At 42.9% G+C, this 24,839-nt stretch overlaps 1 protein-coding gene and 1 long non-coding RNA gene across 3 annotated transcripts in view; one reads left to right on the forward strand and one right to left on the reverse strand.

Annotated features, from left to right (window-relative positions):
• Nucleotides 1–35: 35 nt before the first annotated feature.
• LOC147013314 (uncharacterized) lies at nucleotides 36–15,228 on the reverse strand. Its single transcript, XR_015051263.1, has 3 exons — nucleotides 15,090–15,228; nucleotides 2,560–2,623; nucleotides 36–1,607 (listed from the first exon to the last, which is right to left on the reverse strand). It is a non-coding gene; the product is annotated as an uncharacterized LOC147013314 (long non-coding RNA).
• The window catches only part of LOC147013315 (sialin-like), a 69,633-nt gene continuing 59,382 nt past the window's right edge, over nucleotides 14,589–24,839 (forward strand). Inside the window, exon 1 of one of the 2 annotated variants that reach the window (XM_085855027.1) lies at nucleotides 14,589–14,857. In XM_085855027.1, coding sequence (XP_085711153.1) covers nucleotides 14,761–14,857 — 97 coding nt within the window. In that variant the 5' untranslated portion in view covers nucleotides 14,589–14,760. Of the gene's footprint in view, nucleotides 14,858–15,107; nucleotides 15,244–24,839 lie in introns of those variants that run through there. The other variant, XM_085855028.1, reaches the window with a different exon arrangement.

The raw sequence follows: 24,839 nt of genomic DNA on the forward strand, positions 1-24,839 counted from the left end.
ACCGACGTCCCAGGGCGGGATGTTCTATGGTGGCTCCGTTTGGGCGTGAGTGAATCAGATGTGGTGTGCTCAGTGCTGTTGTCTTCTGCTCCCTCACTAGCACTAGTACAAGAAGTGCCACTTCATCAAAAATCACGCACCTGTCCAATTAATCATTTAGCAAATAAAATGGGCGTTATTTTTTAATGGTGTCATTACACGATTTTCAATAATATAATTCTTACACTGTGATCTAGTTAACATTCATTTCTCTAACGCCTTCTGCGCTCGGCATTATTCTGTTATCTTTTCTATGGCTTTCCACAAAATATGGAGGCATTTTACTTAAATTACAGTTATGCCAGTACCAGCTCCTAATCGGTGAGAGCAATACAATCACAATACCTGGTACAATTCCTAATTCCATTAATTTATTTCATAATTGATGTTTGGTCGAGCCATTCTTTCTATTTCTGCATTATGGTTCATATAAATACCAATCTGATTTTGCTCATATATTGCTTTTCCCTTTAAAGTTAGTGTATGATTCTTAATGTATAATATTGACCAATCTGTGTTAGAGTGGTGGGCTTGGGATAATAGATTAATCCATGTCACGTTGTCCATAGGTACAGTGAATGACAATACATCAATCGAGCATTTCAAGCCACCAATAACCAGCGGCATACCTTATTGTGATATAAGCAATCATTTACATGTGTTCTAAGTTACTGGTTTTAATGGCGTGGACTGTAATTACTCCGTAAATTTCGATCCCTTGAAGAAGAAGTTAGAAGAAAACAAATTTGGAGAATTCTCTGTCACTTGAAGACCCCAATGCATTTAAATTAGGATTGCGAGACTTGTATGATAAAGGTTTCTCAATTTGTAATTCCATTACAAAACTTGGTATTAAACTGAGCGTCGGATGACAAACGGGTTGCCAAAAATCGATCAAGCACAAACGAGGTTGTATACATTTTTTTTTTCTCTCATAAACCTTCAACTGATAACGAATCCAAATTCAAACAATTTCAAAACAAACTTAATCTGTTGACGAGATAAGCAAAACAAAATCATCGCAAAGAAAAACCTCTCGATAAAACTCAAATACCAAAGGAACCTAGTCTCCAATCAACCCATTAATTATAACCAAAAGAAACATGAAGGTTCGAATGCCATAATGAATTCTAATGGAGAATACCATAATTTTTGATGAGCTGAGTCTGAAAGTAATTGATTCAGTTTCCGTAGTTACCAACACTTCCCCACGTTTATGTATCTGACAACCAATCTGGTAAACAGGTGTGTGAAAATCACTTTTCTGATTAATATCACATACAAACATTATCATGTGTTCATCACAACAACACAGGTCAAAGCACACTGGTGTGCTTTTGCGAGGTTTCACATTATTATATTGATTAACAAGAGTAATTAAACAAGAAATTCTATCATTGGAGTCACAGGGTGGCCACCCAGGAGTCTTTCTTGGGACTGCCAGCTCTGCGAACTCCCCCCATGGTGACGAGGATCCTGACGTTCCAGCAGTGTGATTTGTCGAGCTGCAGAACTTGACATTGCTCCCGGACCACTCTGGTTGCAGGGTGTTCGTTTGGGAAAAAGAACTTTGACAACATTGTTAAAAAGTACGAAATATCTCCAAACAGTTTAAACAATACCAAATGCTAACATTGTTTAATTAATTGCCAACCTTTCTCATTTACATAACTATTCTCTCCAACCAGATTTATGGTCTATCAGTGTGACAGTAAGACAAAATTGTAGTCCAATTAAACTTGATTCCTGACAAATATAGGCCCACGTAACAAAATGCATAAAAAGAAAGATGTTTTTTGCTTTCTGTGTGAGTAGGTTGACCTTGGCTTGGCTTCAAGCCCCTAGAATGTTGCTGTGATAAACATTCGGAGGCTGTTGGTCCGAGAAGCACCAGCTCCACCCGTTAAAAGCATTCTTATTTTGCTAAGTGTGTAGCTAGCAGCAATTCCATAATTCTCACCTGAGTTAACATTTTTTTCATTCATTTTATGCAAGGAATTTTGCCTGCTTGAGCCGATCAAAGGGTTACACTGGGTGGTTTGCCATTGCCTTCCCAGAAGTAGTTTGGGCAGGAATTTGTCTTTAACATAAACATCAACTAATGTCATCCATCAACTAATGAAGACAGCATGCCCAGTTTAACGTCCATCTGAGGGATCACGCACACATTAGTGAATTCGCCCTACCTGCTAAACACCAGGATGACAGTTTATAACTGGGTTTAATAAAATGTTTAAAGCAGCTATGTGGAATTCCTTGTGGAGGGCAGACGACTGAAGGAAAATGAACATTTGGGGCCGGGTGGAATTACTCCCCCTCCCCCCTTTGGACCCGCCTATGAATTGAATGGGGGTTTCAGTTCCCATAAATCTCTTCCAGCAGTACGAACAGCTGCTTGTAAAATAAGAACATTGTAAATTCTTAAACACAGATTGCAAGGAGGCTAGTATTCATACAAATTAAGACCTCAGCTTGCTTCAATGTCTATCCGAGTCACGGCACAAATATTTATGTTCTTACCTGCCTCCAAAACACAGAGATTCCAGGCTATAGTTCGAACACAGACTCAATGGAGAGTGTTGGCCTGTGCAGGGAAATAAGCCATGACCTTAGCGTTTATCAGCACCAAGCCAAATTGGCCCCAAGACATGTTACCCCAAGACTATAATGTAAGCAATTAGTATTATTATTATAACAGGTATTCAAATGATGCTCCGAGGAGACCATGCATTTATTATGTATGCAACGTACAGTGTTCAAAGCCAAAATAGCACACAAAGTTATCAAACAGTGAGAAAGCCCGAGCTTTGATCCATTTTGACTCCCACACCCTAACGATAACATGAGTGGGGATTCTCACACGCTACACACACTCACCATCCACCCCTCCCCACAAACATTCCATTCGTTCATCATTTGGAGCAATGCACCGTATCTGAGGGATAATTTAAGTATCGATCACGGTATATGTATCCATGTTCAAACAGCAAACAGAAGGGATCAACAACATACACAACAAACATCATGAGCCAGCCACCAAACCATGAACAGAAAAGTTCAAACACAGGCTGCGTCAACTCTCTGCCTGGAGTTTACATTCAATTGATTCATTCCAAGCACAACTTCGGCCGTTTATGTGGGTAATCTGTCCGCAAACTGTCTTGCTGAGGTACTTAATTATTTTAGTTTATTTCATGAATGTCCATTTGTCTTCACGCGTTAGTTGTTGCAACATCTTTTCTAACAAGACATTCTCATTAATAAAGGTAGGATTGTGACATCGTCCAGTAATGTTCAGTTCCTTATCGAGCCCACAATCACTTCTAATTCAGATGTTGACCAAAATCAAATTCACGTGCACTATCTGGTCTTAAAACGCTTCTCAATGGCATTTGCCTTGCACTCCAAAGAGACCGCACCATAATGCTATGGCTCTGTCTTTCAATACAAGACATAAACCCAATATTTTCTTTACACGCTGAAGTTACAATGGAGTGTGAGGAAAATACCTCTCACACTGCGCAACCATCCATCCATATATTATTTACGCAAATTTGTGGGGACAAGGACGAACAATCCCCATCATTCAAATTCCACCAATATTACGTGACTCTTCCATGGATACAATACAATATACTACACAAATTTGCTTTTGAAAGACTAACGGCACAGCTTGAATATGTGGCACTCTCGGCGCGGCTTGAATGTTAACTCGGTTTATCAAAAAGTTGGTTTAAAACCAACCCTCCCTTCGGACACCCACACAGTCTCCATGCCCAGTTTAGTTGCGTATGTATTATGTTGACGTTTTCACAATTCAATTTCAACAATTTTATGGGCTTTTTAACCTGGTGTCATCGCATCATCAACCTCAGCATAGCCAGCATAACCATGGTGACCAAACACCTTCTGACTTGTGGTTCACATGCAACATTCTCAATACACTCTGCTGGTTTAAAAACAAAATCAGCTGCATGACGTTCCGCAACCCACAGCCATCATACACGCAGCTGGAATGTTACCCCTCCTTTTATCTACGTAACCCACAAAGACCGGCAGAGCTGATTGCTCCCTCATGAGCACCGGGTCAAGGCCATTCGCTATAGTCCCGAATGGAGGGTCAACTCTGCCTCGAAGCTATCTTGCCTGGGTTCGATTCCTGACCCTGGATTTGACATGCAGGCAAATATAGTTCATAGCTGAGCTCTCTCTCTCTATCGAGTGCAGTCTGTGGCTGCTGGTTGCATCATTGGTTGGGATGTGTCTATGCCGCTGATGCAGTGTCCCCCTTACCAGTACGCCGGTACTCATTTTGCCGACCTCGGAAGGATGACAGGCTGAGTCAACCTCCTGGTGTATATTAATTCAGCGGCCAACGGGGCTTGAACTCAGGACCCTAGGATCCCTAGCCGCCACCCTAACCACTAATCCAACACCAGGCTATAGCTGAGCTGAGATTAAATGTATGTTCCATTATTTCATTTTTATAAACCTGTCAATGCTGTTCCTATAACAGGCCATTATATTTAATAAGTTTGTAATTTACTCGCACTCTCTGGCCTTATCACGTTTGCTCAAACATGAGAATCTGTGCGAACATATGGGAATCACAATCAACTGTCAAAACCAAACGAGCAACCAAAGATACAACGAGCCGACACTACCAACATATATACATCGATATAATAATGGGCTTTGTTACCCTTTTTGATCTTATTTTTTGATGTTTTTGTTACCCATTGGCAAATGTTATGCTCAAAGAATTGTCATCCTATCTTGGTCTCGTGTGAACTCGAGATCAACAGAAAAGATCGAGCAATATCTCTAGCTTCAACATTTTATGTCTTTGAATCTTATTTTCCTTTAACATCAAACCAGTTTTTATTTATTTATTTAATATATATTTTATACAGTTGCTCATGGAGGTTAGCCTGTGCAGATACATCCTAAATTCCTTACATTCCACCCGCAGGGCATTCCCGCCTTCTCAGTTGCATTTATTCCAGTGAAATTCACTGGAGCGGCACATGGTTAATTATAACACTGCCTTTGCATTTATGATGTTATTATTATCTTGCCAAAACAAAGTTTTTGCAAGATCTGTTACTTGGTAAGTTTTTATATTTTTTATTTTTTGTCTGTAATCATTGGATTTTTCACCTTTGTATCACTCTGTAGAGCACAATTCTCATCGGAAACTCTTGTGGGTACACATATCGTAGTATTATTACAATACCCTTCAGCACACATAAAGGTCAAGGTCAAGGTCAAAAGTCAAGGTCACTTTGCGGTAAATCATGGAGGTCGATGAAACCCTTATTTTTTGAGTAATTTTAATCGAATCATCTCCAAACTTTATGGGAATGTTTATGGTCTGGCGCTCAGCTGATTAGTTTTTGGTGGCGATTGACCTTGACCTTCATGGTTAGCACCTGAGGTCAAACATATTTGACCCCAAGGTCAAATTTTCAAGTTTTAGGAACCATATTGTGTAATACCTCAAATTGAACACCTCGATGAGTGCTTTCTGGATATGTCAAGCTTGAGACATTATGATGTCATTTGGTGACGTTATGAGCATATTTTTCATGGTTACTCTGCAGAACGATTCTCATCAGAATCTCTCGGAGGCAGATATTCCTCAAGGAGTCGCTCCTGGTGGATAGCAGCTCTGTTCACCTCAGTGTGACCTTGAAGAAGTCACACATGGTCACCTTTTGGCAAGATACGGGTCACCCTGCAGGTGACATGGGTTTATTTATTTTATTTTTTTTGTTTGTTTGTCTGTAATCACGTATAAAAAATTCTGCAGAGCACAGTTATCATCGGAAATTTTTGTAACTTCGCATATCAGAGGCCTATAGAGGTCCCTTACAGTGCACAAAATTTTGAAGGTTAAGGTCAAAGGTCAAGGTCACTTTGTCGCAAATCAGGGGAGTCAACGAAACCCTTATTTTTTGAGTAATTTTGATCGGATCGTCTTCAAACTTTATGGGAATGTTTATGGTCTGGCGCTCAGCTGATTAGTTTTTGGTGGCGATTGACCTTGACCTTCATGGTTAGCACCTGAGGTCAAACATATTTGACCCCAAGGTCAAATTTTCAAGTTTTAGGAACCATATCGTGTAGTACCTCAAATTGAACACCTCGATGAGTGCTTTCTGGATATGTCAAGCTTGAGACATTATGACGTCATTTGGTGACGTTATGAGACAAACGCATATTTTTCATGGTTACTCTGCAGAACGATTCTCATCGGAATCTCTCAGAGGCAGATATTCCTCAAGGAGTCGCTCCTGGTGGATAGCAGCTCTGTTCACCTCAGTGTGACCTTAAAGAAGTCACATGTGGTCACCTTTTAGCAAGATACAGGTCACCCTGCGGGTGACATTGGTTTATTATATTATTATTATTTTGTGACAAAACAATCCTCCAAACCAAACTTTAATTATATTATCGAGCAATACGATCTTACAATAGGTACTTACCAAATCCATCTATTCCTTCACTGCATTTAGCATGACGATCCCACACCGGAGCAAATTTGACACATCCATTACGAGTTGCCTGGGGGGTGGAGGGGTTTCCTCAAAACCAATTACTTTTTCATCAGTTATCTGAGGGTACACTTTAGCTTGCGGCGGGGCCGATTCCTTTGCCATTTTAAGGCGCATCTGAGTCGTTACATTTTAAATTTATCCTGTACTTCTTTGAAGCTACGTTTTTAGCCTACCAATTTGAACTTCTCCTCCCGATCCTTGCATTCCGAGTTCCACATCATAAATGCCTTCCAATTGATCTCCTTAGCCGTTCTCCCTCTTTTCTCCCTTTGTTGCAATTCTCTTAAAAAATTCTCAATCCGACTCTTTTCAAAGGTACCCCATTTCTGGGAACCCCTTTTTATCCCCCTCTGTCCACTTAGACCACTTGTCACCATCACATATTGATTCTGTCCCATAATTTTCAAGTATGTACCAAATCGATGTACCCTTTGCAGGTAGACTTTCCTGAGTCACTTTCCTAAGGCGGTTACTCATTCTCACAAACTTAATGCAAGAATTTCAAACAAGACCGCACTTCGTACAGTATGCAACTCAATGCAATTCAATGCAAATATAACTATACAAATATCAAACAAGACCACACTTAGTGCAGTAATAAAAAGATGCTTGGCACAACAAAACTTCATTATAGACATAAACAGAGACATTTTAAGGACATTACCAATAAACAGACTAAGAAGAAAACTCCAAAGCTTTTCGTTGTGCTCTCATCAGATAAAATTCACACAAAGTGAATGAGGTAAGGAAGAAGAACAGTCTAATAGACACATATCAATAAAGCTATATCATCAGGAGGTTTATGCATACATTTCCCACTGCTATAGATGAACGGAAGACGGGTCCTGAAAAGTGCGCGATCTACATCAAGATTCCTTGGAAAGGGAAAATATCGCAAAGATATGAGGAACAAATCAAAAGATGCGTCTCAAACACGTATCTGTCTGTTTGTCCAAGAGTGATTTTCACTTCTAGACATCAGATTCCTGCAGTTAAAAACATTTTTTTAAACTTAAAAAAACTTTTAAAAAGTTGAAAAAAAGAAAAAAGCAGTCCTGCTTGCCTCAAAACTTAGAAATATTATTTATGAATTCAAGTGCCGGTGTGATGCTCGGTATGTAGGCAGAACTACCCAGACTCTAACTGACAGAATCAAACAGCACGTCCCTTTGTCCATCAGGAAAAACACTATTGGCACACAAATTGAGCCAGTACGTGCTGGTAGGAAGACCCCAGCATCAATCCCAACGTCGTGTGTATATCTGCTATTGGACGGCATTTGATTGAGAATTTAAACTGAGCTGAACAGTATAATGTGGATGCATTCAAGATACTGAGTAGAGGACGAAGTATAACACATCTCCGAATACTAGAATTGACATTTCTCTTTTCCATGGACCCGATGTTACGTCAGCAAAAAGACTTTGTCCACTCACTTTGCTTATTTGTGCAAAGAAGAGGTACACAAACTCGTCTCACGATCACAGATGTTAACGAAGAGGATTCTGCAACAGCCTTAGGGGCTCCCCCTCAGACTCTGCAACCTCCAATTGGAGAGCTCAATACTGAACAGACTCCTCCCACCGAGACCATTGGGACGCGATGACGCATCAGTAGAGATCATCCAAGCAGAATTGACTTTGTTGATAGGTGTCCATTAGAATGTTCTTCTTCCTTACCTCATTCACTTTGTGCGAATTTCACCTGATGAGAGCACAACAAAAAGCTTTGTGGTTTTCTTTTTAGTCTGTTTTATGGAAATGTCCTTCAAATGTCTCTGTTTACGTCTATGTTAGTACACTTTGAAAATCAATGCAATTCAATGCCAATGCAACTATACAAATACAAACAAGATACAAATATAACCGTACAAGAGCTCAACACAAAACAATACACAGTTTTTATTCAATCCCAACTTCAACCCCTAGCTGGAAGCACACAAATCCAATTCCAACTCCTCATTGGAAACACCAAATCAATTCAGGCGTACACCGAGACAGTGCCGACGTACACACACACAATGGACCTTTTCGTCTGATAAGGACACAGGACTCCAACCCTTTTAAACAGTATTTATCTCTTGTGAGAAAGGATTTTAACCTACTCAAAAAAGAAAGGACTTTAACCTACTTAATAAATGGCTCAAATTTTTTTAGTTCGGAGCACATTAACCCTTTGGACAAGAGATGACGCGCACAGTGAGCTGACAGCATGCACCTATCCTCAGGGATTTCAAAAGACCTATCCTCACCTCTGATCTCTGAGCTCGTGCTTACCACCCGCTCAATCGGCAACCACATTCCTCTGGGTCTTAGTGCTCCTGCCCTGACTCGCCAAATTATCAAAGAATACTCAATTCCTCTTGTACATTTGAACCATTTAATACATATGCCTATGGAGAACCAGAGGAGATTCAATAACACAAGCAAGCAACACGCTCTTCCTCTGATTCTGCCTTACATGGATTTTTTGAGTTCTTATATTATACACAGGGGTAAGGTTGGGGGGGGGGGTTATATCATGAGACAATGTCTGGTCATCCTCGAGACAGAATGGCGCCAAGACTGTACCCCTTTGGGTGCTGGAACATATCACACATGGCCCCTTGGTAGTGATTATCCGGAGGTCAGGAGGTCAGCCTGAATTCAAAGGGTTCGGAACGGTTTACAATCTGAAGTTGATGAGAGTGCGAAGATACATCTGCACATTACCTAAACACACATTCCATTGAAGCCAGACTGGAGCTTCCAGCCAGACTTTCAGAGACCAATATAATGGTTTACATTTGAGAATCCCTTAACTAAATAAAACACGTTTGAGTACATTGCCTTTAAATACATGTTGTATTTGAATACATTCCCCATGAAAGTGTTTTTACAATACATTGTGCTACATCCTAACAACATTTACTTTTTGAAGTTAATTATTAATCAAGTTTAATTGGCAACATTTTATCTTTTTCTCACCCTTAAACCCATTATGCTAATTCTGTACAAATTTGCATCCACAACACTTCATATTTAAATAGTTAAATCACTTGTACCAACTATAGCAGCACATGGGAGAGTGTATACCTCCACCAGGCTGAAAAGTTTACATTTTGTATCCCACTGAGAGGCCAGATCAGGATCTGGACCACAACCAAAATTGAATTGGCTTGTTCTTATCATCTACCCAGCTCATCCACCAAGTTTTGTCATAACTCGTCCACAACTTTTTGAGATATCGTGCTATATATCGTTTTCGCCCCATCTCTCAGTGGTGAAGAATAACCTCAAAAATTATCGGATCCAGATGCGAATCTTCACCAAGATCAAAGCAATCCTTCCTTGTTACATGTCCAACCTACCCAAATTATTTTTCGCCAAGTAACAAGAAAGATGTCATGCAGAGCATGATATTTGTGAAATGCCTAAAGCAAGTTTAACCATAAAAGTAATTGGTGGTTGAATTGAGTGACCTCATTTGCAAATCCTCTTCAAATTTCAAGTCAATTGGATGAAAAGTCATATTTTTAGATATTCCATATAAATTTCTGACCTTTGGCCTATGACCTTTTGGCAGATGTTTTCCTCAAAAATAATGGGTGGTTGAATTCAGTGACATGATATACAAACATGTTCAAATTTCAAGTCAATCTGATAAAAAATTGAGGATTTTTAAAACTGCACCAATGTTGTAATTGACCTTTGACCTATGTTGACCATTTGACATTTAGACTTCAAAAATATTTGGTGGTTGAATTCAGTGACCTGATATGCAAATCGCCTTCAAAATTTCAACTCTATGAGATGAAAATTGATGATTTTAGAAATCTGACAAAGTTGTCCTTTGGCTTGTGTTGACCTTTTGACTTAAAAAAACAAATCAATAGGCTTTGAGCTTATGACCAATTATCCCAGTTGGTGATGTTTCGTGAAGGTCGTTTTAAAATTGTGACCTGCAGGCGATTGACACACAAACAGACAAACAGAATAATGCACATGGCCAACACACATTCTTGAAAAATCTTCGATTTTCGCAAGTAGCAAACAGACAAACAAACAAGAAGAAGACGTCGTGCAGAGCACGACACTTGCAAAATGCATGAAACAAATTTGACCTCAAAAATAGTTGGAGGTTGAATTCAACAACCAAATATGCAAATCCTCTTGAAATTTCAAGTCAATTGGATGAAAATTGACAATTTTAGAAATCCGGCTGATGTTGACCTTTTGGTCCATGTTGACCTCAAAAATAATTGGCTGGTGAATTCAGTGACCTGAAATTTCAAGTCAATCGGATGAAAATTGACAATTTTAGAAATCCGGCCTATGTTGACCTTTTGGTCCATGTTGATCTCAAAAATAATTGGTGGTTGAATTCAGTGACCTGAAATATAAACCATCTTCAACTTTCAAGTCAATCAGATGACAATTGAGGATTTTAGAAATCCGGCCGATGTTGACCTTTTGGCCGAGGTTGATCTCAAAAATAATTGGCTGGTTGAATTCAGTGACCTGAAATTTCAAGTCAATCGGATGAAAATTGACAATTTTAGAAATCCGGCCTATGTTGACCTTTTGGTCCATGTTGATCTCAAAAATAATTGGTGGTTGAATTCAGTGACCTGAAATATAAACCATCTTCAACTTTCAAGTCAATCGGATGACAATTAAGGATTTTAGAAATACGGCCGATGTTGACCTTTGGCCGATGTTGGCCTACGTTGACCTTTTGACCTCAAAAACAATAGGCTTCTTCCTTATGAGAAACTCTACCATGTGGTGAACTTTCGTGAAGATCGATTTAAAATTGTGACCTGTAGGTGACAAACAGACAGACAGACAGACAGAATAACAAAATTGATTGACCAATATATTTGAAAAAAATCTTTGATTTTGCAACAAACAAACAAACAAACTTACGTGCCGTGACGCGCAAGTCACGTGTTTAATTATGAACAATTTTACCAGGATGTTCTTGATATGTCATAAATTATCTGTAGATGTTTCCATGATGATTTATGTCTGTTTCCGAGTTATACCCAACTACCAACTACAATATGATAACAGCACTACACATACATGTACGCACATGGGACTTACAACTTACCTGCACAGAAAGCACCCCGAAGTCGGTTTCCATCTCAAATGAACAACTTTATTTTCCCAATTTTGTTTCCTTCCGGCATCTGCAGGGATTCTATCTGTACAATCTGAAACCCTTCTCTGATCATTGGTGCTTCCAATCACACAGCATCCTAACATTTATAAAAAGAACGAAGAGCTATAAACGACCCAATATCAAATTTTGAGTTTTTTGTTTGTTTGTTTTTGTTTTAATTGTTTTTGTTTTAACCCCTGTGACCTGAAGCCCCCAATCCCTGGGGTACGAATCCGGGGGTCAAATCCAAGAAACGTGTTTAATTATAAACAATTTCATGTCCCCCGGTGTTGATTGCTTGAACAAAGTTTCATTTCTAAATGTTTCAAAAGTTCCCGTAATTGCATGTTGGGGGATCTGACCTTTTGACCCCGCCTTGGGGGGGGGGGGGGTCAACATGATACTGCGAGTAGCGAGTTATCGTGTGGAGCCCGCGGCTGCTGGTTGTGTCATTTTCTGGGGGCACGGCTGTGCCCCTGATGCAGTGCCCTCTAATGCCAGTACACTGGTACTCATTAATGTCTGGTGTTGGCTTCACGGTTGGAGTAGTGGGCTTGGGATCCCAGGATCCTGAGTTCAAATCCTGCTTGGCTGTGGAATTAATACCGGGTGGGGTTGACTCTGCCCGTCATCCTTCTGAGGTTGGCAAAATGAGTTCCAGCTCGCTGGTATCCTGTGTTGGAATGGTGACCTGTCTAGGATCGTGCCCAATACCCAAAGAGATGCTTAGGCAGCACCAATGCTCTGCCCAATCGATGAATGTGACTCATTTTGCGGACCTTGAAAGGATGAACTGGCGAAGTCAACCCTGCCTGGTGTTAATTCAATGGAAAGCAGGGGGTTGAACTCAAGACCCTAAATTCTTAAGTCAGCCCTCTTAACCATTCAGGCAACACCAGGCTTCATGAACCTTCTTGCCATGTAGTGATCATAACTACCAAGTTTGGTGAATTTCTGTCCAATCGTTCAGGAGACGGACGGACATGTTGGGGTTGGGGATAATGATGAGCTATTATTTATTGTGTGCTCATTCAAAGAGCTATCATGGAAACAAAATGGCGTCCATGACCCACGTGACCATAAATCTTTGGGACGCGTCAGGTCGTTACTCCTCAAAAAAGGGATTCTCCATTCGTGGATAAAGTGGTTTGTGGAGGGGTTGGGGTTCGTGGATAAAGTGTTGGGGAGAGGGGTTGGTGGGGGGGGGGTCGTGGATAAAGTGGTTTGTGGAGGGGTTGGTTGGGAGGGGGTTCGTGGATAAAGTGTTGGGGAGAGGGGTTGTGGGGTTCGTGACTAAAGTCGTTTGTGGAGGGGTTGGTGGGGGGGGGGGTTCGTGGATAAAGTGGTTGGTGGGGGGTTCGTGGATAAAGTGGTTGGTGGGGGGGTTCGTTTATAAAGTGGTTTGTGGAGGGGTTGGGGTTCGTGGTTAAAGTGGTTCATGGATAAAGTGGTTTTGGGGGGGGTTCGTGGATAAAGTGGTTTGTGGAGGGGTTGGTTTGGGGGGTTCGTGGATAAAGTGGTTCGTGGATAAAGTGGTTTGGGGGGGGGTTCGTGGATAAAGTGGTTCGTGGATAAAGTGGTTTGGGGGGGGGGTTCGTGGATAAAGTGGTTCGTGGATAAAGTGGTTTGGGGGCGGGGGGTTCGTCGATAAAGTGGTTTGTGGATATAGTGGTTTGGGGGGTTCATGGATAAAGTGGTTCGTGGATAAAGTGGTTTGGGGGGAGTTCGTGGATAAAGTGGTTTGGGGGGGTTCGTGGATAAAGTGGTTTGGGGTTGGGGTTCGTGGATAAAGTGGTTTGTGGAGGGGTTGGGGTTCGTGGATAAAGTGGTTCGTGGATAAAGTGGTTTGTGGAGGGGTGGGGGAGGGGTTGGTTGGGGGGTTCGTGGATAATGTGGTTTGTGGAGGGGTTGGTTGGGAGGGGGTGGTTCGTGGATAAAGTGTTGGGGAGAGGGGTTGGGGGGTTCGTGGCTAAAGTGGTTTGTGGAGGGGTTGGTGGGTGCGGGGGGAGGGTTCGTGGATAAAGTGGTTCGTGGATAAAGTGGTTTGTGGAGGGGTTGGTTTGGGGGGTTCGTGGATAAAGTGTTGGGGAGAGGGGTTGGTGGGGGGGGTCGTGGATAAAGTGGTTTGTGGAGGGGTTGGTTGGGAGGGGGGTTCGTGGATAAAGTGTTGGGGAGAGGGGTTGGGGGTTCGTGACTAAAGTCGTTTGTGGAGGGGTTGGTGGGGGGTTCGTGGATAAAGTGGTTGGTGGGGGGGTTCGTTTACAAAGTGGTTTGTGGAGGGGTTGGGGTTCGTGGATAAAGTGGTTCATGGATAAAGTGGTTTTGGGGGGGGGGGTTCGTGGATAAAGTGGTTTGTGGAGGGGTTGGTTTGGGGGGGGGGGTTCGTGGATAAAGTGGTTTGGGGGGGGGTTCGTGGATAAAGTGGTTCGTGGATAAAGTGGTTTGGGGGGGGTTCGTCGATAAAGTGGTTTGTGGATATAGTGGTTTGGGGGGGGTTGGTTTGGGGGGGGGGTTCGTGGATAAAGTGGTTTGGGGAGGGGGTTCGTGGATAAAGTGGTTTGTGGAGGGGTTCCTGGATAAAGGGAACAATTACCGGGATATGAATGCACTGATCCCTCGGTTTTACTATCTTCGGTTCCATCCATGCCCTGAATGTCATGGAGCAGGAATAAAAACAGGATCAGAGCCAGAATGATTCATAAACAATGAAGAACGAGCTTTGTGGTGAAGGCTCACGTCGATCTGCGTGGGCGGACAGGTCGAACCGTCGAACCGTGGATCAAATCAAGACGATGTCGGTTGACGTGGACGAACCGCCGTGGAAAGGCGAATCTGATGTTTCGGCCGTGAGCCCATCGTCACCAATCGTCGGATACTTCTCCTTGCTTCCCACAACGATCCGTTTCCCTCAAGTAACGTCTTGTTGATTCCATGCATCGAAGGGGGCGTGGTCATCCACGTCACGGTTCCAGACCTGTCGGTGACGTCACAGTGAGGAAGAATCGACCGGATCGTGATGTTCCGTGAGGACGGAGGGAGCGACGCGCGCGATGGAAACGAGGAATCGAGCGATGAGAAAACGGCCTTCCTCCCTTCACGTCGTTCCGTGCACAGTGAGGGCCGCTCGGGGATGCGTGCGGGGTGTGGGTGTGGGTGTGGGGGGCTGCTGTAGACCTGGGGGGTCCACGGGGGGTACAGGGTGCGCGATCCTGCACATCGGACCCGTTTCATGGGTCATTGATTCCTCCTTCGGGTCTCTGGTTCGGACCTTGTTCGCCTCGTCGGTCTCGGTGATCGTTTAAATCTGTTCTCATTATTTACCTCACGGTGATCGAAACCTCTTACCTGTCGCTGTGTCGTCGGTTTCGTTGAAATGACCGTCGTCGTTTTCCGAACACCTTTCAATCCTGTGATCCTCAGCATCTCGGATCTAATGAGTTATCCTGAATGGTTCATCCTCTTTGGTCCAAGTCGTGCCTCAACTACCGCACTTGACGAGGTTTGGCTTTCATTTCCTCTCCTGCTCGTTTAATACGCCCCCCCGCCCCCCTCCCCTCCCCGCAGGGCAGGTATCCAGGTAAGCCACGACATGTGTACCGCTCCCTCCAAAAGGGGATGGAGTCAAAAATTCGTCCATTTTTTTGCGTATGTAAAATGTAGAGAGACAGAGACACAGACAGACAGACATCTCCTCGGCTGCAGGATCTTGATCACCTGAGAGCTGTCTTGTCAGGTCTTCATTGCTCACCGTGTCGGATCCGATGACGACCTGCCCTGATGTGGTTTCACCCATTCTGCTTTTTCAAGGGGGTGCTGAGCCGGCTATCCTCTGCTAGCACTTGATTGTGAACGTTTAAAGATGACGTTACCTTTTGCGAGGGCCGATTCCCCAAATTCAAATTCCTGCCTCGACGACCACTGCGAAGGCTGCCTGATAAAGATGGTCAAGAGGTATCCACACTCGCCTCTGAACTGTGTAATCTGGGTTTGAATCCCGACCCAGTCACAAACTGTCATCCCGGTGTTTCACAGGCAGACCGAGACATCAGTATGAGCGCCGTCCCTCGGAAGATCGTTGTGCCCAAGGACCCGTTCGTGGACCTTGAAGATATCACGGTGTCTTTCACGTAAAGGGGGCGAGCTATCGCCGGCACCCTGAACAAATTACAAATTCCTGTATTAACCAACAGGGAGCACTGACTGCATCATAACTGCGTCTCAGTAATGATGCAACGAGCAGGGTGAATTCAAAATCCAATCCCAGTCCAAATAGGGATTTGCTCACAACTGGGAGAGTCAAGGCAAATGCTACGCAATGCACCTGTTTCCATTTAAAACTTCCATGGTTGCACCGAGTTTCTTGCTCAGACAAATGTGAATTTGTAAGATGTACCGAGAGAGAGAGAGAGAGAGAAAGAGAGAGAGAGAGAGAGAGAGAGAGAGAGAGAGAGAGAGAGAGAGAGAGAGAGAGAGAGAGAGAGAGAGAGAGAGAGAGAGAGAGAGAGAGAGAGAGAGAGAGAGAGAGAGAGAGAGAGAGAGAGAGAGAGAGAGAGAGAGAGAGAGAGAGAGAGAGAGAGAGAGAGAGAGAGAGAGAGAGAGAGAGACAGAGAGACACAGACAGAGAGACACAGACAGAGAGACACAGACAGAGAGACACAGACAGAGAGACACAGACAGAGAGACACAGACAGAGAGAGACACACAGACAGAGAGAGACACACAGACAGAGAGAGACACACAGACAGAGAGAGACTCACAGACAGAGACACACAGACATCGAGACATCGACATCTCCTCGGCTACAGGATCTTTATCACCTGAGAGTTGTCTTGTCAGGTCTTCATTGTCAGGTCTTCTCCCCATAACCCCACTGATCTCGACCCACCCCCATCACCACAATCCTCAGACTCAAATGACAACCTGAAAAACACCTGGAGATTCAGGGATTAACTTGACTTGAAACAATGGGCACGTGTTCAAGGGAGGGATTGTGGCTTTTAATCACAAGATTCAAACAATTGCTTAATATTTAACAAGTCTATTGTTCGCTAACTCAAACTATTGCTTTGCAATTCATACCATTGTTCAGGAACTCATACCATTGCTAAACACTTCATACTATTGTTCAGTAACTCAAACTGTTGCAAAATACTTCATATAATACTATTGTTCACGAACACACGATTGCTTAGCACTTCATACGATTGTTCACTCACTCAAACCATTGCTAAACACTTCATACTATTGTTCACTAATCAAACTATTGCTAAACACTTCATACTATTATTCACTCACTCAAACTATTGCTTTGCACTTCATACTATTATTCACTCGCTCAAACTATTGCTAAACACTTCATACTATTATTCACTCACTCAAACTATTGCGAAACACTTCATACTATTGTTGCGGGCCGGGGGGTCGGGTGAGAAGACCACAAGGTGGGGGAAGCTATGTTGATTCCCACCAGACTCCTTGGAATTGTAGGCTGTCGCACACGGATAATTCCGTGATGCGGCGGGTCGCTTAACCGACCGTGGACGCCAATAACTCAACCGCGTGACCTTGGGTCCTCCCGTCTATGGGTTAATCGGGTTACCTAATTAATCACATGGTTTAATTACCGGGAAAACACGCCCTCGGTACGCCTTGTCCGAACCGGATCAGCCGAGCGACACTGCCAAGGACGTACCGGCTAAAAGGAATGGATCGTTGGGAATAAAGTTGGCTAAACTTGGATCGTTAAGCCTGGTGTTGGCTTAGTGGTTAGGGTGGTGGCTTGGGATCCTAGGGTCCTGAGTTCAAGCCCCGTTGGCCACTGAATTAAAATACACCAGGAGGTTGACTCAGCCTGTCATCCTTCCGAGGTTGGCAAAATGAGCGCCAGTGTACTGGTAAGGGGGACACTCCATCAGCGGCATAGCCGCGTCCCAACCAATGATGCAACCAGCCGCCACAGGCTGCACTCGATAGAGAGACTTGGATCATTGGCTAAACTAAGATTCGGACCATGCTGGATCAATGGAAGACAAGACAAAAATGAGCAGAGAACATTCCTAATGATAATTTATTTACAAGCAGGTGAGGAAAAATATGTGGCACAGTGAAGATTTATTGGGGTGTGTTGTGCAGAGATAGAAAGAAGGGTGTGGTGCGACAATAAACAGGAAATTTACAAAAGGCGACACAGAGCAGACTTAACGTGGAAATAATAACAATCACAATGATAACAATCTTCTACAGTCTTACTAAAGCAGACAGGCGCCAGCACACACACATACGCACACACACACACACACACACACACACACACACACACACACACACACACACACACACACACACACACACACACACACACACACACACACACGCTTACACACAGACACAGAACCGGATGTAGAGGGAGTTTTGCAGCCGGGGGTGGGGGGGATGTTCCGGGTTGCGGTATCCGACAATGGGTGTGTTGTCTCTGGCCCAAGCCGCACGTGTGGAGACTGTGCTCGTGAAGGAGGAGCTTGAGTGGAGAAGGGGTGGAGTCCAGATGGCGAGGGTGGAGCAGTAGGCGGGGTCAGGGAGGCAGGTGGGGTCGACGTGGTGTGGGCGGAGACAAGGAGGTGGAGGCGAGAAGCAGGAAACACAGTCCGACCGTCTGTCCCAGCAAGAGGGACTCCCCCGACCTTTATAGGGCCCGCAGCTCGGGGGGCTGAGGGGCCATGCCAAATCCAAACGTCATCACCAGGATCGGGTGCTCCGATTGGCCCTGACCCCTGACATGGCCCGCCAGCTTGGGACGGAAACCGCCTCACTTCGTTTCCGGCAAGGCCATCCCAATCTGCGGGAATATTGCGCTCTGACCCCACGAGATGACATGAATCGCCCACACCGAAATTGGCACGTGAATCATCCCACAAAAATCCCCGGGTGAGCGGTCGAGGGTCCCGCACGCCCGCTTAGGCGTCCGACAAGCGCCGATCAACGCGTTCGTCCACACGCGTGCCAACGTGGCCCGCACTGTACATTCCCTGGCTCGATCGCAACCTCGCTGGCCGCAGAGACGAGAAGACGTTCACCATCCGTGGAGAATCCACCGCTGCCGGCGAGGACCGAAGGTACATCGCCATGGATAAATCCATACACGTTTCACGAGCGGCGTACGTGTCTGCTTTCGAGCACATTCCATATAGTGCGCGCGGTTCCGCCATTACGCACGTGGCCAGCGCTCGCATTCACACGACTCCGCTAGCGTGTGCGTGGGGCGAACATCAATATGTGTTGAGGTTAAAAGTATGTATTGAGGTTAAAAGCAAGAACAAGCCTTTTTGACCCGCACACTCGTAACCTGCCCAACATGGCGTGGAGTCTGCTTTATTGGCCTCTGTACGTGTTTCGTGCAGTATGGGCGTCATGCTGGCCGTGCTCCTGTGCCATAGAAAACACCATTCGTGCAGCCTCTTAAGAGGTATTTACTTGCATGCCTTTCTAATGCAATCTGCAATTCTCCCCAGACCATCGGAAGCTCGAGCTGACAGTCCAGCACCAACTAGCACACCACATGACTCGCTGCAGTTTCCCCACCACGGCACTGCAGGTGCTGCAGTTTCCCCCACCGCGGTGCCGCCCGCGCTGGCCTCCAAGGCGCATGTGGCTGATTTACCTCAGGAATAATCAGAAAAGAAGAATTGTGGGGATGAATGAAGAAGAAAATGATTTAAGCAACCCGAGCTATTAGATAATCGCAACGCACTCCCTTGTTGTCTCGCTAAACAAAAGGAAGGAGACTATTTACACGTATAATAATGGAATAACTGTCTTGGGGACACCTATCTGTTGTATGCATGCGATTCCGAGAACTGCAACACTATTATTCACTCACTCAAAGCATTACTTCGCACTTCATACTATTATACACTAACTCAAACTATTGCTAAACACTTCATACTATTATACACTAACTCAAACTATTGCTAAACACTTCATACTATTATTCACGAATTCAAACTATTGCTAAACACTTCATACTATTATTCACGAATTCAAACTATTGCTCAACACTTCATACTATTATTCACTCATTCAAATTCTTGCGAAACACTTCATACCATTATTCACTCATTCAAACTATTATTCACTCACTCAAACTATTGCTAAACACTTCATACTATTATTCACTCACTCAAACTATTGCTGAACACTCAGGCCCGTAGCCAGGGCTCAGTATTAAGGGGGGAATATGAACTGGATGGGGGGGGAGCACAATTATTATATTTCATATTTTTGATAACCCGGTATGCTATTGTATTCATGCAGCATTGACACATCTATACTGAGGTTGCCGTCGCATCCTAACCAAATTGATCTCAGCTTGATTGAATATGTTCCGATGTTTTTGTCTTAAAATTATTCAAATGCAGGAGAGCCGCAACAAACTGGCACATTCACAATGCAGATATTCAATGATTAGACAATTGGCACCAATTCAGGTGCACTTATACAAGGTGTTATGAAGGATTGGCATTAGAAAATTAATATACCAGAGATACAATGACTAAACGGGGGAGGTTGGCACCAGAATCAGTGCACTTTGAAATAAGATACAGTAGGCTATGACCTGCGATCATTCCGTTAAACGATCAACAGCAAATACGACCAGCCTGAAGTTACCACAAGGTCCGCATTTAAAGCAGTCAATTACACAGAGGTAAGGTTATGCACAAAGCACTAGATATGGGATATGCAAAGCACCAAACACAACATTTAACTTAAACATCAGAAGTACAAAGCAACCGACCACGGCGGGTGCTGACCACAACCACACTACAACCACAACCACACACGCATCACCAGCAGTCACACACACAATCTGAACTCCTCGTATAGTTTTTATACCACTGTACTCGCTGTCAGAAGAGCTGCAGGTGACGTGTCTCGGTGTGGAATCTTCTGAGGACCTTCTCCTTCCATTCATTCAGGCATTTACGTGTGAGGTCTCTCTCGAAGTACAGCCGTACCAGTTGTGCCTTGCGTGCATGGCACATGGACCATCGATGGTCAGTGAAGACATTCCTCAATGTTGAGAATGAGTTTTCACACATGGCAGTGGACACACCAAATGTTAGTCCAAGTCTCATCGCAGTCACTACACTTGGCATGGCTTCCAGCGTTTTGTGGTATGTTGAGAGGAGTTTTTGTGTTGTCCATCTCTCGTTTGGCTGCTTTTCTGTCTGTGAGCGAATAAACTGCTTTGTAACCACACACTCTGTTTCACTGATGGTTGACTTTGTTAATGTCATGATGTGCTGGAGCAAGTGGGGATCCAAAAACGTGGCATTTTCAGGATTCAAGGCAGCGAGTGAACGGGCGAGTTGTGTGTTGCGCTGACTGAAGCACTGAGCGATCTCTCCAAGCACAGTGTCAATTGTGCTGTAAAAAACCCTCTGCAGTTCCGTCTTGTCATTGTCGTTGTTTTGTCCTCTAGTCTCCAAAACTACAAACTGTTCCAAGTTCTTATGCATTGTGCGTCTCCGTTTTGGTGGTGCAGGTGTCCAAGTGCGAGCATCGTTGGCCTTGTTCCACAGATCAGTGAACTCATCCTCAGAGCGGAGTTTCTTCACGCACTCTGTAGCACTCGCCACCAGTTCCAACCCCGTTAGCAAGTCCATGTCCTCTACCTGCAAGAGTCTGTTAGGGCCATCTAACAACATCAGCAGTTTTTGTACAAAGATAGCAATGAACATGAAGGCAGGCCCAGAGACTTCCCGCAAAAGCCCAATAGCCTCCATCCTCATCTCTGCACGGTAGGCACGCTCTGCATCAATCTCCGACAGTAAGGATGTGATATCCTTTCAAGATCCTATGATCACAGACACGGTGGCTAAATGTCCCGTCCACCTTTGATCAAGAAGTCGTTTTAACCGCTCACCTTTATACTGTGCAGCAACAGTGGGCTTTCTGAAGAATTTGTACAGGCAACAACAAACCTTGAGGAAATCGGTGACAGCTTTCTCTGCTGCCAGTGCGTGGATAACCACCAGATGGAGTTGGTGATTGATTTTTTTTTTTTTGTATACCTTGGTCGAGGCTCGTATGAGAGCTAACACACAACTCACAGCAAGGAGGCATGAGACAAGAGGGGCGGGAGTGGAAGGGACAAAACAGTGGCGAACAGACACATTAGGCCAAAAAAAAAAAATGTTGCATTGGCGTAACGGGTCACTGAAAAATAGGGTAGGTCGGTCGGGATCTTTTTTATTTTATTTTATTTTTTTTCCTAATAAATCCCTCCCAAAATCTCCCCCGGCTCGAGTACCACCCTTTTTGTCGGCGGGTTCTGTCCGAAACACTTCCGGGTTTTTGCGATCGCAATCAACAAGATACTTGAAAACGATAGCAAAACAACAAAAATAGCAATAAAATAGGGTCGGCAAAATTTTTCGATAGCAAAAAAACAAAAAAAAAAACGTAGGGTCGGGTGGGTTACGCCAATGCAACATTTTTTTTTTTTTGGCCTTAGGTGAACTGTGGAAGGGAGAGGGATGGGGATGGGACGGGGAACATGGCGAAGAGAAGATGGACATTTCAGGGACTTTCAGGAAGGAAAGCAGGAGAAATGAAGGAAGTGGGCTTGGGTGGATTATCGGGGATAGAAAAGATCGAGGATTTGGATTGGGGAAGATAAGAGGTGGTGGTGAACAGCTGTTTTGAAAGCCTGGAGGGAAGAATGGGAAAGAATAGAGTGAGGAAGTTTATTCCAAAGGCGGGAAAAAAGAGGAATGAAAGAGTGAAGATGAGCAGTGCACATAGGGGATTTCTCTTTCCAATATCTCTTGCAACAACTTTTGCACCCCACCGTGCTTCCCAGCCATTACCAAAGCCCCGTCGTACACCTGACTTAATATTTTTGACGTGTCAAGTCCTGTTTTTGTCAGCTCTGCAATTATTAGGTCTGACAATGTTTTTGCATCTCCGGCGTCGGCTGTGCACACTTATCTCTTGACTGTTATTCAAAGAAGGATATGATTAAAGAACAGTTTATCCAAGAAGGCCTTATTGTTCACCACAATGAACACCTGGAATAAGGGTTTTAGTTCACACAGGTGAACTCTTAAACAGCAAGTTCACAGTGGGCGCTCATCCTTAAACACTAAGTTGTTCACAGGGTGCAACAGGGCATAAACTATTGCTGAACACTTCATACTATTATTCACTAACTCAAATTATTGCGAAACACTTCATACTATTATTCACTCACTCAAATTATTGCTAAACACTTCATACTATTATTCACTCACTCAAACTATTGCTGAAAACTTCATACTATTATTCACTAACTCAAATTATTGCTAAACACTTCAAACTATTATTCACTCACTCAAACTATTGCGAAACACTTCATGCTATTATTCACTCATTCAAATTATTGCGAAACACTTCATACGATTATTCACTCATTCGAACTATTATTCACTCATTCAAACTATTATTCACTAACTCATACTATTGCTGAACACTTCATACTATTATTCACTCACTCAAACTAGTGCTGAACATTTCATACTATTATTCACCAACTCAAACTATTGCTAAAGACTTCAAACTATCATTCACTAGCTCAAGCTATTGCTAAACACTTCATACTATTATTCACTCACTCAAACTAGTGCTGAACACTTGATACTATTATTCACTCACTCAAACTAGTGCTGAACACTTCATACTATTATTCATTCACTCAAACTATTGCTGAACACTTCATACTATTATTCACTAACTCATACTATTGCTAAACACTTCATACTATTATTCACTCACTCAAATTATTGATAAACACTTCATACTATTATTCACTCACTCAAACTATTGCGAAACACTTCATGCTATTATTCACTCATTCAAATTATTGCGAAACACTTCATACTATTATTCACTCATTCAAACTATTATTCACTCATTCAAACTATTATTCACTCACTCAAACTATTGCTGAACACTTCATACTATTATTCACTCACTCAAACTAGTGCTGAACACTTCATACTATTATTCACGAACTCAAACTATTGCTGAACACTTCAAACTATTATTCACTTACTCAAGCTATTGCTAAACACTTCATACTATTATTCACGAACTCAAACTATTGCTGAACACTTCAAACTATTATTCACTCACTCAAAGCATTACTTCGCACTTCATACTATTATACACTAACTCAAACTATTGCTGAACACTTCATACTATTATTCACTTACTCAAGCTATTGCTAAACTCTTCATTCTACTATTCACTCACTCAAACTAGTGCTGAACACTTCATACTATTATTCACAAACTCAAACTATTGCTAAACATTTCATACTATTATTCACTCATTCAAATTATTGCGAAACACTTCATACTATTATTCACTCATTCAAACTATTATTCACTCATTCAAACTATTATTCACTCACTCAAACTATTGCTGAACACTTCATACTATTATTCACTAACTCTTACTATTGCTAAACACTTCATACTATTATTCACTCACTCAAATTATTGCTAAACACTTCATACTATTATTCACTCACGCAAACTATTGCTGAACACTTCATACTATTATTCACTAACTCATACTATTGCTAAACACTTCATACTATTATTCACTCACTCAAATTATTGCTAAACACTTCATACTATTATTTACTCACTCAAACTATTGCTGAACACTTCATACTATTATTCACGAACTCATACTATTGCAAAACACTTTATACTATTATTCACTCTCTCAAATTATTGCTAAAGACTTCATACTATTATTCACTCACTCAAACTATTGCGAAACACTTCATACTATTATTCACGAACTCGTACTATTGCAAAACACTTTATACTATTATTCACTCTCTCAAATTATTGCTAAAGACTTCATACTATTATTCACTAACTCAAACTATTGCGAAACACTTCATACTATTATTCACTCATTCAAATTATTGCGAAACACTTCATACTATTATTCACTCATTCAAACTATTATTCACTTATTCAAACTATTATTCACTCACTCAAACTATTGCTGAACACTTCATACTATTATTCACTCATTCAA

Source organism: Eptatretus burgeri, chromosome 14 (genome assembly GCF_056783735.1).
Source record: "Eptatretus burgeri isolate ZD-2024b chromosome 14, Ebu_testis_v1, whole genome shotgun sequence".
Lineage (NCBI taxonomy): Eukaryota > Metazoa > Chordata > Myxini > Myxiniformes > Myxinidae > Eptatretus > Eptatretus burgeri.